Consider the following 17,936-nt stretch of genomic DNA (forward strand, 5'->3'; position numbering starts at 1 on the left):
GTGTAGTTTTGCACGAAATTCAAAAACAAACAAACAAAAAAGCAAACACAGTTTAATAAAAGTATTTGTAGTTTGCGAGAATAACAACTTAGATATGTAGTGTAACACAGTTTGATAAAAGTATTTGTAGTTTGAAACTTAGGTATGTAGTATAACACAGTTTAATAAAAGTATTTGTAGTTTGCGAGAATAGCAACTTAGGTATGTAGTGTAACACAGTTTTGAAACACCCAAGCGTGTCTGGTAACATTTCATATAGTTTTTAAACTATAATCATTTTAACCATGGGAGGTCCTTATGATCATTATATATATACAAAGTGTATAACCATTGTTCTAAATTTGCATTGGAAATGTAATGTTAAAGTTCATAATTATAACCCGTATTGGATAGCAAATAAAGCGTTATAACTTCGTAATATATATTACGGTTCGCAAATATGATAAACTATGAAGTGCAGCCATCTATCAACTTGATGAAACCTACTTTCAAATTTTTCTGTTCCTTATGAAACACAATAACGGTTAAAAATATTTTCATCATGGCTGAAACAGCTGTGATGCTGAATGTTTCAGAAGTTCGCGCAAAGCTACGAGCTATTTGTACCATTGTCCACTAGCAGTTCCTAATTTTGACCTGTTAGACTAGAAGGAAGGCAGCTGTCAGTAGTGAGCAACACTCACCACAAAATTTGAATACTCTAATAATCGAATAGTGAGATATGACCACCACTCAAACAACGTGCCCACGGCTTCAAATTGTGAAGCGTGAATTTTTTTTTTTTTTTGCGAAAACGGAATGCGAACCATGAATCCTTGGATTTACAGTCCGACACTATAAACAATAAGCTACGCAATTACAAGGGAAAACACGTTTAAAAAATTGTTTGCTTGTTTAAGTGCCAAGCTGTACAATTCGAACTCCGAATTTAGCGTTATAATCTCTCAATCCTACCACTAAGCCACCGGGGAAAGGTTTGTTTGTTTGTTTTTAATTATGCACAAAGCTACACAACGGCTATCTGTGCTCTGCCCACCACGGCTATCGAAACCCGGTTTTTACCGGGGAAAGGAGGGGGGTCTGTTAATATGCATAAGAGGTAGGCATTTTTTGTAACATATCCACTAAGTGTCAGTTAGTGTTAGCTTCAATAATTCAAAATATAATAATATTTTTATAGTCATATGTTTTTGAGGGTGAATTTTAAAATAGAGGTTACATTGTGTCACATGAGTAACACAATTTTTTTTTTTTTTTGCACAGAACATACAATAGCTTGAACATTGATCTTCGGAATTAAAAGAATCTGACATATTAAAAACAGTATAAAATAATTATATATTGTACAAGGATGAGAATGCTAATAATGATATGTAATAAGTGCTTATCAAACAAAGATCTCACATGCTAATAATATTATGTAATAATCATTTCAAAATTTCTTCTTGAATCAGTTGTTTTTTATTACAAAAGTAAATGGGTAATATATAGGCTTAGGGATCGACAAATTTGAACGATGATAATGTACGAAGGCTTTATGAAAGAATTGCCTTTTGTGTTTAGAGTATAAAAACCCCGATTTTGTAATGTTGGAATGAGAGCTTCAGAGTTAAACACAAACTATGGATTGACACAGATCTAGATTTGAATTTTTTAAAGATAAGAAACAGAGAGAGAAAAAAAAACTTTAAAAACTATTCAACAACGACATACTAACGCCCAATATCGATGTTTAAGTTGAAATTAATAATACTCCTGGAGTATGAAGACTTTGTTTTAAAGTGTAACACAGAAAAAGTTTATAATAAACACTTATGTTTAAACTCTTAACCCTTTTTTCAAGACAACATACGACACGTTGTTCTTGTATCGAAACCCGAATTTTAGCGCCTTTAGCCTGCATACTTACCACTGATCCACTGGGGGGGGGGGGAGTGTATGCCAACAGAAAAGCTTTCATTTAAATTTGTTTTAATATAGTAAATTAATATTCACAGCTATTTTTGGTGGCTGTTAACATGTTGAGCCTTCCGAAGTATCTGTTATTCAGAGTGGAACTGAGAAGACTTATATACACATTAAAGATAAGACTAAACAATACGATGAATTTATTTCTTTAATTATATCAATTCATTTTTCTTTTCTTTATATTAAGCAGGGGATCATTTTATATCCCAAACTGAATACACGTCTTTCTTTCTACTGGACAGTACTGTAAATTTCATGTAACATTGCATGTAAAGTTTATTCTCAAACTAAATATGTTTCAAAGAATGGTTTAATATTTTTAGATATATACGACTGTTTCAGTTTAAGTTTAATGCGAGTGTTAAATTTAGTTATTTTTAGAAGCATAGTTTATCTCCAGTTTGTTTATGTAACTGCTTACGAATCATACATTGTGTAGTTCAATAGTTATGAACTGATGTTTGTTATTTTATTGCGTCATGTTACTAGAACCTCTTGGATTTCTCTCGTTGTTTTAATTGAGTATTATTGAATCATAATATCTAGTAGTGTGTGTAACGTTCTAGACCTTTGTCGGAGTATAAATATGCGTCGAAAATTTAGTTCGATATAGTTAGATCTAGACTTCGTGATTGTGAGTTTAGTGTTAAAGAGCGTTTAGTGGCGATTTTTAAAGTGAAATGATCACAAACTGTATTGTAATAACAGAGCAGGAAGAATAATTTGTCTTCTCAATTGTGTTCTAAAGCCCGACATATATAGGTGACAGATTTGATAATGTATTATAGTGACACTGACTGTTTTAATCACTTCACTTTTTACTGACTCCAATACGAGTTTCCAGCAAGAAGAGTGAATAATAGCATTGCGACTTCGCTTTTCTGTTCGCTGCTGCTGCGTGACGGGGCATTTACTTAATACTAGAGATCATTAGGTCGGCTGAATTTTGGATAAAACAGTTTTTATTAAATTATTTTTAAAAGACGTATTGCATGTATATCAGTTAGTTGTTAATAGTCAGCGGGTTGTAATAAAAATGTTTGGAAAATGGATCTATAGTTTCCACGTACATCTCTAAGTATATAGGTGCTTACATAACAAAGATGGCCGAAGAAATTTAAGCATAGCAATCTCATCAGACCATATATTTGCCAAGTCCTTAGTAGAATTCATATGGACTTTGTGGTCTTGGAAGTTGACGTTCAAGGTTAGTGAAGAGTTTGTGGAAAGCTTATCAAGATGTATGGATTAACATTGATCTCTCTGTCCTCCACAGAAACTTGTTAGAATATAAACTGCCATGTCGAGCGACATTGCGCAGTCATGGTCATCAGTTTGAGTACAATCGACGATGAAGGAAGTATAAGTCACTCACTGCACGGATAAAGATTTTGTAGAACCAAAAGTATACGATAAAGATAATACACTAGTTCAACATCACAAGAAAAACGTTAATGCTAAAAAAAAATATATATATATAAATCTATGACATAAATGTTCTGTCAAAAAACTTGCTCTCATAAACTGCATGGTCATGTTTTACAGTTTCATGATTGAATAACAACAGTATTGGAACAAATACATTTTCAAGCTACAATTATCACTTTGTGTATATAAAAATAAATAAGTACTGTTTTTATCAAGTTAGCATATAACCTGTAAATAGCCGTTGAGCTAAAACAGCGTATAAAAATTAATTTATTGTGTAGTCCCCCGGAGGGACATCGGTAAGTCTTCGGATTTACAATGCTAAAATTAGGGGTTCGATTCCCTTCGGTGGACACAGCAGATAGCTCGATGTGGCTTTGCTATAAGAAAACACACACTTTTATTGTGTAAAATCAGTGTTTAATTACGTGACCTATATCTCAACACGGTTCATTTGTAAGTATGAAATTACACTGTATCACTTCGTGTAACAGAAGTTTGTGCGGGATCTGTAAAAACACTAATCGAAGTATTAAAGTATCACGTGATCTATTCGATTACTACCACCCACTACCAGGTTAAAATGTAGGTTAATAATAATCTTGAACGAGGGTATAACGTTGATATTGTCATTTTTCCTCGTGTTACCAGTTTCACTTTTTGTAGTTTTTTTTTTAACTTATGGAAATTTGTGTAAAATAAAAAAAAAGTACGAAGATGTTTTCCAATGTGTCGAATGTCGCAATCGCACGTAATCAATTAAACAAGTTGAAAAGGAATAAAATTAGCGTTGGGCGAGGCTACGACTTCGTTAGTCTTGTTTCAAAACTAATCTCTTTGTATGAAAAAGTTGTCTAAGAAGAAACTAGAGAATAGTAGGCATATAGAAAAACAGGAAGTTTTGACCTCAAATCTTACAGTTGCACCTGCGAGACTTTTTTTTTTCGTAACTATTACAGTGTTAGGCTTCAACTTCGCTTTCGACCCCCATTCACTCATTATCTTATCCCCGAGGCTCGCCCTACGGCTCGTGTTTAGTTAAAGGTCTTCAACAGCACAATACAAATCAACTAAGTAGGGAACACGAAATTATTTTTACAGAATTACAGAAGTTAGTTTGACATATTCGGGTTAATTTGTTGTTGATCTTTCATAAAATTTATTTAACAAAAGCAAAAAAAAAAAAGTATACTAGTTTTGCTAAGCTCATAAAATATTGAGATTGTTAAGTTTCTTTCCTTGTTACCGTTGGTCACGTAGCCCTTTTTCGTTGCACGGTGATTGATATATCTAACAAATGAAACTGGCAAAGCTATATATGGATTCGTACTGATTCAAAGCTTTAGTTATTGGTAATTTATATATCATTCATGGCCAGGTGGTTATGGCACTCGACTCGCAATCTGAGGGTCGCGGGTTCGAATCTCCGTCACACCAAACATCGTCGTCCTTTTCGCCGTGGGGGCGTTATGAGGTGACGGTCAATCCCACTATTCGTTGATAAAAGAGTAGCTCAAGAGTAGGCGGTGGGTAGTGATGACTAGCTGCTTTCCCTCTGGTTTTACATTACTAAATTATGGACGTCTAGCGCAGATAGTCCTCGTGTAGCTTTGCGCGAAATTCAAAAACACACAAACATATATCATCATCTTTTTTTTTAAATTATAAATTATTATGTTAGGGATGAATTTGACGGAATAATACATTCAATTCGGTATCGCTGGTTAATCTTATAATGAAAATACAGAGAAAAAAATGCTAGTACCGTGATCAATTTACGGAGACGAGGTTTGAGAGTTTTGTGCTAGAGGTCAGATAAGGTCGTAGAGGGATCAAAACTAAAAGTGCTCCCATTTAGTTTAAAGTTCACCAAATTACTCGTCTGGTTACAAGGACACCAAAAATACCTTGCACTGTCTGTAGCGTTTGGTTACGGAGCTAAAGTGTCAAATAGGACAAAGTTCAAATTCTCAACGCCCTCTAAATTTGATAAATTATTATTTCAAAGTGCTTATTTCGCTTCAGACTTTCTAGAAATATCTACATTTCCCCTAAATTAACATTCATCTTTGAATGAGGCACAATATTCTAATGTATATTTAATAGAACACTCATCCAAGATGGTTTCTTTCATCAAACATTTATCTACTTTAAAAACGTCATTATCTGATGATGACAAAGCCTTGTTGTTATATATTTGCTGTTATGTTAAACGTATATTAAATTTTTTCTTCATTACTCATTCAACCCGTCTCCAAGCATTATTAGTCTCAAAGTGGGTTCCTCGTAATCGAATTTGAAGATATAGATTGATTGAGTTTTTTGTTTTTCTTAATTTATGTTTATGTTTTCAGAAGAATAAAACACACTCATCTGTTGGTTAGGAAAACAACTAAGTTTTTTTTTCCATGTAATAGTCTGGAAAGGTCTCTTTCTTTTTTTTAAGCAGATGGACTCTTCAACCTGAGCATTTTCGAAAAGTAAACTTTTCCTTCTTCAGGGGTTAAATTATATAAATATTGTTTATTATGTAAAAAGCTTGTGTTACCGGGTTTCTTGAATCTGGGTTAACGAAGGTTACTGTTTATAAGTATGCGGCTTAGTGATTTGAACACCTAAGTGTAACTTCTTGTCGAGTTTTGAAAGATAAATGATTAGATTATAACATAAAGATCTGGTTCATGGAACGGGCATTTATAATGATCAAGTACGATAAAGCTAAATAAAGGATTTTTTTGGAATCGTTGATATATTTATTTTATACGTAAATAAAATTCAGCGCAGCCAACATTGGCTAATGGTTAGGGTGCCGGACTACAGATTGAAAAACTATGCTGAAAACTTCCCGCTTTTTCATTGGTCGGGACGCTGTAATTGTTACAGTTAATTACTCCTAATGCTAGACAAAAGTTATCCACAAAGGTAGCGGGTGCTGTTAACTGACTGCCTTCTTTCCTACTGCTCATCATTTTAAAATTATGGGTGACTATGCCTGACTGAGCTTTGGGGTGCTCGACCTGGTCGTTTAGTTATTGTGTCACATAAAATGCTGTTAAGATTGAAAATACCGTACGCGAAGCTTACCGCCATCTGTTGATTCGCTTTGTAAACATTTTGTTTAATGATTCGGTTTGTTTTCTCCAGCCACTGAACATTTTCGCCCCTTCAGCCGTGTGGGAGTTATAATGTTGCAGTCAATCCTAATTTTCGTTGATAAAATAGTAGCCTAAGTGTTGACGGCCGTTGACTAGCTACCTTCTCTATAGTTTATCATATCTGAATTGAGTTAACCCTCGAGTAGTTTTGCACGAATTTCAGAAAACAAATAAACAGCATAATTTCCTATGAGGACGACTAACCTGTAGTGTTGATGCTTTAAAAAGCAAAAGTATGAAACAAACACCCTATAAGTCTCATGAATATTTGTTAGGGTCATTTACCTATGATTGTGACACCTTGTTAGGTAGTTATTCCTTATCTCTACACCGTGTACTTCCCTGCAATATCGTTGCCATTCAATTAACAATGAAACTTAATTATGCTTAGAATTATTGCTACTTCCTTACTTTGTAAGTGTACGTAAAACGTTTCATCAACATGAATATTTATGAGCAAAATGTGACATTATACTTGATGCTGTACGTAGATGATATCGTTATATTGCAGGCCACATTCGCTGGCACTCACTGTCACGGCCACGAAAGTTCATTGAACTTGACATGAAAAACTGCACACCATCTTCACCAGCTGGAAAAGCACCGTTACTGTGTGATGTCACGCAATCTATAGTAGCGCGACCTGTTGGTGAACCTGACCGTCGTTGCTAGTAGAGCAGGGCTTGTTCCTTCGTGCCATTTTGTTGAACTATTTAACTGGATTGTTGCGTTGCGTCACTTCTTAACAACGCTACTATTGCTTCTGTATTGTATATACATAATGAAATTTGCTCTGGCAAACCGTTTTGTATTCTAATTTAGCAAAAAATAACCTAAACGTAGTAAGTTTAGAATCTAGAATTTGAATGACGTTGTTTAATTTTACATTCTTATGCCGAATACGAGTTTATTCTTTGATATATTATATTATTTTGTATGAAAGTAAGGAACTATTAGAATTCGGCTAATTTTATTTTTATATCACCTTTTTTTAGGGATTCTTCAGACGGAGCATACAGAAACAAATAGAATACAGGTGTCTCAGAGAGGGTAAATGCCTAGTTATTCGACTAAACCGGAATCGCTGTCAGTATTGTCGTTTTAAGAAGTGTCTCGCCGTTGGAATGTCGAGGGACTGTAAGTTTACACTAGTGACGTACACGTATATCCAGCTATTTTTAAAGATTATCCAATGAAATATTTTTGCACGTAATTTTATTTGATAGAGTGTGGCTGAACGTTTGAAATGACACGCGAAGTCATGTTCTTATGTAGCAGCACAGGTTTATTACTATTATTATTTTGACACCAGAAGGCAGGCTGTGTAGAGTTAAAAAAAAACGTACTAGACAACTCCTCAGTCTTGGGTATTAATTATAAAAAACATAAGAGAGAGGGAGATTATGAGGTATGAACATAACATACTGAATACTTATACATCATATTATAATTATACATGCATGCATAATATGTGACTTTCACAATTTTTGTGATTTTTTTTTAAACTTTAATGTTCAATTAAATTTACTGAACAAATTCTGCGTTAATTTAAGTAATATTCACAGAATGCTGCCAATTCTTTGCCCGAATTAAGACATTTCATAGTAAACTTTCCTTCTAGAGGTCTTTCATAACGGGTTTCACTAGTCATGGTGAGCACAACCCTCGTGTAGCTTTACATCAACAAACAAACAAACTAGATGTCTCGCGAAACTCGGTTTTACATTACACTTCACGTGCGAGAATCATTACCCAATCACTGGAACTTTGATCGTATTTAACCAGAGTGTTTTAGTAGTCGATTTTTGATACAGTTAAATACACTTTATCATCCTTCTCATACCCTTCCAGCTGAGCGCTTTCATACGCCCATGTACAGCTACATAAAAATCTCAAACTTTATTCTTTACCCAATAAAATATTTTCTTCATATCTCCCAATTTGTTGCTTCTTAATTATGGTTAAGCTATTGCTTATACTTTTGAACAAGTTATATTAATGTCCAGTAAGAGTTATAAACAAAAAACTTGTACAATAAACTTTACCTGTTCGTACTAGTCAACAAGCATGCTTCTAGTTCTGATATCCATACAGGTACCTCAATAAGAAAAACATATGGCTACAGTTGTCACTAATGCAAAATTAAATCATTAAATTACAAACAAAAATTATAGAAATACTGAAAAGTGAATATTTTATGTAGCGTAACTTGCTGAAAAGTATTAACATAATAGTAAAAATATTTTAAGAACTGACTGAAGGGATCTTAAAATTGAAAAAAAAACAAAAAAAAACGAAAAAGTTAATTCTGAAAAAAAAAATCCTGTTAGTTATTGCTGTTCCCAAAATACACTGACTAGCTAAGTCCTTGCGCTACATTTTTATTATTACAAACGTAAAAATGACAGTTTTGTGTGCCTCGTTAATAATGTAGCAACTGTTTTGTTTACGAAGAAAATTAGAAATATAAAAATTTATTCGGAGATCTAGCAATAAACTGATTTGATTTTTAATTTTTGGTAATATAGCAAAGTTTTACCTACGTGCTGTTAGAGTAGAAAGCAAGCCAAAACAAACTACTTTTGAAACTAATTTGTCTTGGATATGCACGACATCTAGTAAGTACAATTTTGTACAAGCTACGTGCAGACTTGCGTGGGTTTTATGCCCAAAACATCGTTTGATTCATCAGCGAATTTTACACTAAAGGTAAGTGATTTTATTAGATTATCTTTGTGTTTCTCTTCACTTGGATGTTCACTTAATCTCTAGTATTATACGACATGGATTTTGGTCAAGGATTTTTAAAAGCTTTTTCTCTATTAGTTTTCAAGTTATTAAATTTTCGTTGACCTTATTTCCAAAGTTTAAATATTGTCCGTTTTTTCTGTTTTTTTTATATTGGAATTTATTTGCGAGCATCTTTAAAGACCACCTGTATATGTTTTTACTTCATTCATGAATTCGGCATGTTTTACTCTTATAGCATAAAAGATTTATTCCGAAATAAAATCTCGATCTTATTTCCGTACTTTGTAGCTTAACGAAAAAAGTGTTCTTGATTAAGTTAGGTTTTATGTTTAGATCAAAACAAACTATTATAATAACTAATCGTCAAAGGCTTTTTATAAAGTAATGAAAAAAAAAAACACAACAACATGAAAACACAAGTGATACGATAAAGGAGTTACAAACCAAGAGTGATGGCAACTAGAGGATGTAACAGAACGCTATCACAGAACATGTATTAAACAAATACAATAATTTGTACAATGCACTATTACTTTGTATTTGTACCCCTTGCTTCACACACAACATTACACATTGTTTTCATACTGCCATACTATCATTTTACAATTATAGAATATTGTTCCAAGTGTCATGTCTTACTCCCCACAATTCAGCCAAGTTCGTTGATCGCCCATACAACCTCAAGAATATCCATAATAGAACTTTGTGCGGGACAAGACGTGACTGATAAAGATTCACCACATTTGCTGCATGCTTGGGATCGTTGTCATATTGGAGAATGAATTTGTGCCCTATTAGTCGTATTCCTGAGAGAACAGCATAAGCAGACAGGATGCTATCAGTTTTATTTAGATCACCGACATCGTTGGATGAGATGCAACCACAAACTTGTGCTGAACCCCAACCATGTTTCACTGTAGATGTACATCGACTATGATACCAATCTCCGTGTCAGATAAACTGTCGTTGGTTGTTGCCGAACGATTCGAACTGGAATTCATCTATAAACAGCACACAGTCTCCAGTTTTGCCTATTCCACTATTTGTGGTCCAATGCCAATTTCAACCTTTTGGTTATCTCTTCTCAGCAGCGAATTTTTAACACCTACATGTCCATTTAGACCACTTCGTGTCAATCATACCTGTTTACAGTAAGATCATTGACGAGACCTGTGTTCAACCATCGTGTGTCTCGTAAAAGCACATATTTTGAAATACTTAACATTAGTTTTGGAGGGTTTATGTTTTCTCCTTCATCCGTTTATATTATTAACAGTACCAGGTTCATTCACTCTCTTCAAAATCTTGCATATGGCTCCTATTGAAACACGGAGCCTTGCCTTGATTTTTCACATAAAATGTCCTTGACCAACCAAAACGTTAATTTCTTGGGAGCCATGGCAGGATTAACACTATTACTATTGGATATATATGAAACTGTTTGTACCTTTATAGGCATTATTCTGATTTGTCACTCTGATTGGTCCACCAGTTACTGTGTAAACTATCAATTTATACAGTTCATTTTCATACGATAATTAGGCGGCATTTCTGTTGTATTTGCCTTTTATACCTTTAATCCCTACAATTATTTTCAATACAGTTTTTCGATGCTGTGTAAAGTTTTTCTTTTCTTTCTGAGAAACACAAACTTTCCTGTTAATAACATGTATCTATCCATGTGTCTGTACAAATGTGGCTAAAAACAAGATCGCTACATTAATTTCCTCCCAATGCTGAATCTTCTCCAATTCATCACACCTTTCCTTAATGTATTATAATAAACATAATTTGTTTGATTATTATGCAAGATCAGTTTTATTTTGCTTTAATTTGTTAGATATCTTGTTTTAGTCCGTCAGATATCTTGGTATATAAAGTATGTCGTATGAATTTCTACAGCTGTTAGATATGGTCGAGTGCCAAAGAGGTCGAGAGAACGGAATGACGAAAGCCGCGTTACTCAGGCCGAAGCTGACCAATCGGCGAAAGAGCTAGAGAATAAACAACTGGCCATGTACGATATTATTTTGACCATATCTCAAGCCCATCATACCAATTGTGCCTATACAGAGGAAAAGACGCGAAGCTTAGTTCGGAAACCAGCAATTTTTGTAAGTAACACTAAGGTTTTTGTCAGCAGCTATACATTAACACTAAAACATTCTCTTATAAAAAAAAAACATCTGATTTTTTAAACTTTTACACTAATATAGAAATTTAATTTATAAGACTTCACAATAAGGTTGCTGTTTGTAGTTATGCACAAAGCTACACAATGGGCTATCTGGGCTCTGCCCACCACGGGTATCGAAACCCGGTTTCTAGCATTGTAAGTTCGCAGACATACCGCCGTGCCACTTATCTCGCAATAAGGAGTAACGAATTTGTGTACTGATTTTGCAAGTCACTTAATGACAATGTTTTAATATAATAAATTTCGATGCAGTAAGTTTAAAAAATACGTGTTTATTATTATTATCAAAGTTCTACTTCGATCAACTAGTTAAATTCTTGAGGTGCATTTTAGTAATCTTTTTCAGCCGTATTAATTTAATATTTTTACGAAGCAGCTGCGCAGTAGATAAAACCATTCTAATTATGGTTCAAGTGAGTCTTGTTTTTTTATATTTCTGCCTGTTTTGGCAGAAGTCTTCCATTTGTTTTATTAGTAGCTTTGTCTAACAGAATACTGCCATCTCTTCTATCATTGCGCTAGAGACAGTGAAGTGCCATTATATAGTATACTAGTAGTGAGACCCCACCTCCTGGTGGCTCAGAGGTGACTCTAAGGACTTATAACGGCGGCAAAAATCAGGTTCGATACCCGCTGTGGGCATAGTACAGAGAGTCCCTTGTGTAGCTTTGCACTTAACAACAAATAAAACGAAAAAAGCCAATAGCCAGTACCGACATCTCACTGCTTAGAGATGGAAAAGAGAGATTAAAGATGGTGACCCTCACAGTAAAAATTTCCAAGATCAATAAATGTAACACAAAATATGTCAATTTTCTAATAAATATTAAACATGTTTATTATTGAGCGTCGTTTGATACAACAGATGCTATGATAATGAATATTGAGGGAATGTATAAGTAGAAATGAATAATATTAAACGTTGTTACTTCCTATATGTACACTCTCAGTAGTTAGGCCTATTCCTTGTAAACCGTTGTGCTCTGTTAACGATTTCACAACCTTTCTCACTTCTGCCATTTTTGTTTGACCCTCAGCGAGAAGAAATATGCGTCTAATGGCACAGAGCTTGGCAAATATATATATATATATATAAACGCACCCCTAGAGTAGTAGCGACTAAAAATAACACAGGAATGGGGGGTACACAGAAGTAGTTTATAACATAGTACTAATTACACAAATAGCTTTAAATCTTATCGATTGTCGCTATAAAGAATAGCCTAAAAATAAGCAATAGGCTTAGAATACAGTGTTTAGAAGGTTGGTCATTATTTTCGATTAAATTACCATTTTCTAAATTCTATGATGAATTTTACAGCAACAACAGTGCTATAAAAAGGTTGGCCATTGTTCGTGGTGTAACGCTTGTAGTACTTAACGAATGTTTATGGTACGCCAATAAAACACGGGGAAACCTTTTTATAGTTGAGATTTTATCTCGGCTATAAAGTATGTCGTTCGGATATTTCCAGCTGTTAGATACTATCGAGTGCTAAAAAGGTCAAGAGAACGAAATGATCAAAGCCGCGTTACTTAGGCCGAGGTTGACCAGTCGGCAAGGGACCTAGAGAATACAGTCTCTCCCCAAAAATTACTATTGAATCTTAATGAAGCAACACAGTGATGAAACAATATTTCCATTTTTTGTGTACTTTTTATAACTTTTAGATTGGATCGTGATTAATTATGCTTTATTTTACACAACTTTCTGTTATCAGTAGAGTCTGAAGATATAGGTCCGCCTAATATAACTTTTTTTCATTATTTAGCAGAACTTGGACGAGTTTCAACCATCTACAACTGACGATAATGGGAACGGACAAGTAACAGCTGACAGTTTAGAACACCAGAAGATTTCTATGTGGCAACAATTCGCCATATTGGTTACTCCGTCCATCCAAAGGGTGGTGGAATTCGCGAAACGTGTTCCTGGATTCTTGGACCTAACTCAAGATGATCAGTTGATCCTCATCAAATTAGGGTTTTTTGAAGTTTGGCTTGTACACATTGCCCGCATGATTAATACCTTTGAAAACAGCGTGACTTTCAGTGACGGTAGTTACATATCTCGCCAACAGATGGAAATAATGTTCGATGTAAGTTATGATGTTGGTTTACTACATGGTCATTGTCGTATATAATGTAACGCAACATATCAATAAGTAAGCTGCTTCTGTAGGTTTTTGCTTTGAAAAAAAGCTATGTTGACGTTCATTACCAAAATCACTAGTGTAACATTAAGAATTTAGTTGGTAAGTCATGCTTAAATCTAATGTTCACATTGAAAATTTTGTTTCTTGGTAAACGTAAAGCTACACGAGGGGTTGTCTATACTGTGCCCATCGCAGGTATCGAAAATTATTTTTAGTGTTATAAGCCCTCAGTGTTACCGCTAGCCGTCCCTAATTTAGCTGAAATGATGATTTTTTCTTAATAGGAAACAAAAACAAATTGTTCTATTCTGTATTAAAACCATTAAATTACCGAACGTGTACGCGTGGATAGTTCTGTTGTAGAATCTTCTATTTACAAACATTCTTTTAGAAATTAAACGAAACTATTGAATTAGCTACCAATATGATTTATCGAAAAGAAGAGCTCCCCTGGTGGCTCAGCGGTAAAGTTGAGAGCTTAGAATGGTACAATTCGTTATAGACAGAGCACAGTTAGCTCGTTGTGTAGCTTTGTGCTTAACAACAAACAAACAAAACGAAGATAGTATAAGAGACGTTCCAAGTATCATCAATGAAAAACTTCAGATTTTAGTTCTAAAGACTCATATATTTTTAACTTATGAACAAATTGAAAGTCTAATTTCGGTTTTAGTTTAGCTAACTTATTCTTATGTCAGCTCTGCCTACCATGAAACATCTTAGCTAGTTGCCAATTGGAGTTAAACTCTGCCATATCTTATACAAGGTATGTAGATGACACTTTTATTATTTTTAAGAATAGAAACCTGTTAGGTTTCTTTCTTGAATAACTCATCAATATCCAAATATACAATTTTTTACTGAAATTGAAAATGAATGTAAATACTCTTTTTGGACACCCTTATTTACAAGATATAGAGGGCTTGTACGGAGACAGGTTTTGAAAATTGAAGTAGGATGCTTTCATAAGAAACTCATCCTGGTTTATTTGTTGATTCTGAAATTCTTTCCCCGACTTCTTCAAAACCCAACTTGAGTTAAATATCAGAAAGAACTGTTTTTTTACATTCAAAATAAGGTTTTATTGGTTGTACAGAGTAAAATGTTTGTTGATTTTGTCACTACGTTTCACCAGGTCTAAATGGCATCATCAGGTGACATACATGAACTGAAGCTAACAGAAATTGATTTAGAATAAATGAATCACGTGACTATCGATAACAATAATAATCTAGGAAACACCTCATTTAGCAATTACATCTATATATATATATATAAAGACGAAATATGTGTTTGTTTGCACACCTAACTCCGCCGAGCCTATTGAGTCAATATCAAACAATCTTGGCGGGTTGACGCTTTAAACAATGTTGAGTATTCTAAAGGAATTCAAGGTCAAAGTATGAGAGTTGCTGGATTGTTTCACAAACAACCATGCTTTTCTCATGGTCAATGAGATCATAGGTTGTTCAAGGGTGGGATCATCTCAAAATCTTTATTTGTTAGTATATGGAAAGCAATCTCCAAATGTTGTTTATGAAGAAGCTTTTTTATAATTTTAAATTTTGGAGATAAAGTTTATGTTCAAGTTATTAGTTTAAAAGTATATGATTGATGTGAAACTTACACTGTTTTAATTAAGTTTGAACATACCCCGTCAGTTGACGGGTATTTCACCTTGCAATTAATAAAGTACTTATCAATTAACTGTTAAATATATTAAAATAAAATTTTAAGGCCTGAGCCTAAGTATGGAAGTTTGTTTTAGGTACACCAGAGAGAGCGAATAAAATAGTTATAAATATATACCTTTGTATTTGTTAAGAAGGTAATTTTTATTAAAATGGCTTCTACTTTTCGTCTGTTAATGTTATCTTCTCTACTGAGGATTTTTACCATTTAAGAATAATAAATGTGTTCAAAAGCATGAGACATTAGTTCCCGAAAACGAGTAGAAAGAGAGCTGTCTATCTCGCCAATATAAAAGCTTTTGCACTCTGTATATTCTGTTGTATACATATTTCATGAAATGTTGTTTTCTCTATACTTCTTGGATGGCATTTGACCAGGTAGAAATGTATTGCACGAGAGAGATTTTGGATGGTAGATAGAACACATAAACAGTTTTTCTGTCAAAAAGGAGTCCCCCCCCCCCAGTGGCACAACGGTATGTCTGCGGACTACAACGCTACAAACCGGGTTTCGATACCCGTAGTGGGCAAAGCACAGATAGCCCATAGTGTAGCTTTGTGCTTAACTTCAAACAAACTGTCAAAAAGGAAGCAATTACTTGACTAACAACAGTGGATGGGAAATTGCTTTGTACTCAAAACTGAAATGTAAAACTGTGGTTTACTATATTGAAACAATCGAAGTAAGAACTTATGATTTCATTTGTAAGAACAGCAGTTTTAATTTACCTTTTGGCAATTCCAAGAGTGAGCAGTCCTTTGAAACTTGAAGGTTTGTAAGCCAGTCTCTTTGTCTTTTTTAGCATTGTGACCAAACAAACAAAATATTTATTCTGTACGACCTTGTCTGAAATTTATACAAGCAGATTTATTTTTAATATTTAATCCACGTTACCTTTCGGAGTCATTGGAAAGTTCAACGTCATTGTGAATCTGATTTTTTAAGACTCGTCACGTAGGTAAATTAATATTTAGAATTACACATGGACTTTTCTGTACGTTAATTTTTTTTTTATTTAAGAGCTTTCGGCCCTCTTACCACAGCCTTCATCGGGCAACAATGCACTGAGCTATAAAAATTCGTTAAGTGTAGAACACTGCTTTAAAATTGGTATCTAGGCAACATTCGTAACAATAACTGAAATCTGGTATTAAAGTTATTAATTATTTCTGAAATATTTGTCAAAAAAAAACTCGGAGAATTCAATCATTTTGTTCAGTTAAGCAAATTTGGTATAAAAAAATTGTCTAACATAGATTCCCATTCCGGAAACAACAAATGCCGCTCTGAAATGTTACCAAAACGATTCTAATTCTCGTTTTTGCTTTAACATCAACACTATAAGAGCTAAATATTTCAGTATGAAGGTGTAAATTATAACTAATTTGGAGGCCTAAATATGAGAAGTATTGTAACCCCAGTACTCGACAGAATAGTCAGGATAAAACTGAATATATCGCTATGTCAAATTCACTTTACAAACCAGTTTTTGGATTCGGTATTTGATGACACTTTTTCGCCTTTCGATAACCGTGACACTATTTTTGAGGTTTTCTAAACCAGATAAACCCAACATAAAATTCAGGATGGAAAATGAAGTTGATGACAAACTATCATTCCTAAATATTATTGTTAAGAAAACAAACACAGATTTCCAAACCTTCCTATTTCATTAGACCCCTCACATTGGACTTTTTGGAATTCTCTTCTTGACAAGTGCCAAAAGATATATTAAAAATTATTGTTTGCACAAATAAGACTACAAATTTTAACCTCGATAGTTTCAAAAAGAAAACTACAAACTTACATTTCGTTTTTCTGTATAAAACAGTTTCCTACTGTTGTAGGAAATAAGTAATTGCTTCCTTTGAAAAATTGAGAAAATTCATCTTATGCAGATATCCCTGTTTATCTTGTGTTACCTATTATCCAGAACTTCTTTCATGCAATCAAAAAGATCTTTTTACAATCAGTCAGAGAGTATAAAATTGACATTAAACTACAACTTACATTTTACATAGAAGTCAGCTGCTATCGAAAAAGTATATGGACAATGATACTTTAGGAAATGTGTAATGATGCAATAGATTGTGCAGATTGCTTTTAAAAGCTATGAGACAAATAAGCAGTTTCTACTGCATCTCATGGTTTTTAACGCGTGTTTCGGAACATTCAAGGTAAAAATCCTCGTCAGAGAAAATATCATTACCATGTTAATAAAAATAAAACCCTATTCCAAAATGTTCATATTTAGATAGTTCTTTTTTTCTTTTAGATGAGATAAGTTTCCATATTTAGGCTCAGACCTTAAAGCGTTATATTTATATATATGACAGTTCATTGATGAATACTTTATTAATTATGAAGTTGCTGAATCACATGTTTTGTAGATTATTATTCTTATAGATACTCATGTGATTATTTTATTCTACATTAATTTCTGTTAGCCTCAGTTCCTGTATTTGACTTGATGATGCCTAGTCAAAGGTCTTGACAAAACAAACAATAGTTACTCTCTACAACCAATAAGACCTTTTTCAAAAGCCCAACTTCGTTAGAACTTTGGCATTCAGAGAGAGACCTTAAACT

At 33.7% G+C, this 17,936-nt stretch overlaps 1 protein-coding gene across 4 annotated transcripts in view; it reads left to right on the forward strand.

Annotated features, from left to right (window-relative positions):
* The window catches only part of LOC106464428 (ecdysone-induced protein 78C-like), a 141,286-nt gene that overhangs the window by 111,789 nt on the left and 11,561 nt on the right, over positions 1-17,936 (forward strand). For 3 of the 4 annotated variants that reach the window (XM_022392145.1, XM_022392144.1, XM_022392143.1), the window contains exons 3-5: positions 7,547-7,688; positions 11,205-11,416; positions 13,272-13,598. In XM_022392145.1, the coding sequence (XP_022247853.1) occupies positions 7,547-7,688; positions 11,205-11,416; positions 13,272-13,598 (681 nt within the window). The remainder of the gene's footprint in view (positions 1-7,546; positions 7,689-11,204; positions 11,417-13,271; positions 13,599-17,936) is intronic. The other variant, XM_022392146.1, reaches the window with a different exon arrangement.

The sequence above is a fragment of the Limulus polyphemus genome, unplaced genomic scaffold, assembly GCF_000517525.1.
Source record: "Limulus polyphemus unplaced genomic scaffold, Limulus_polyphemus-2.1.2 Scaffold1650, whole genome shotgun sequence".
Taxonomy (NCBI): Eukaryota; Metazoa; Arthropoda; class Merostomata; order Xiphosura; family Limulidae; genus Limulus; species Limulus polyphemus.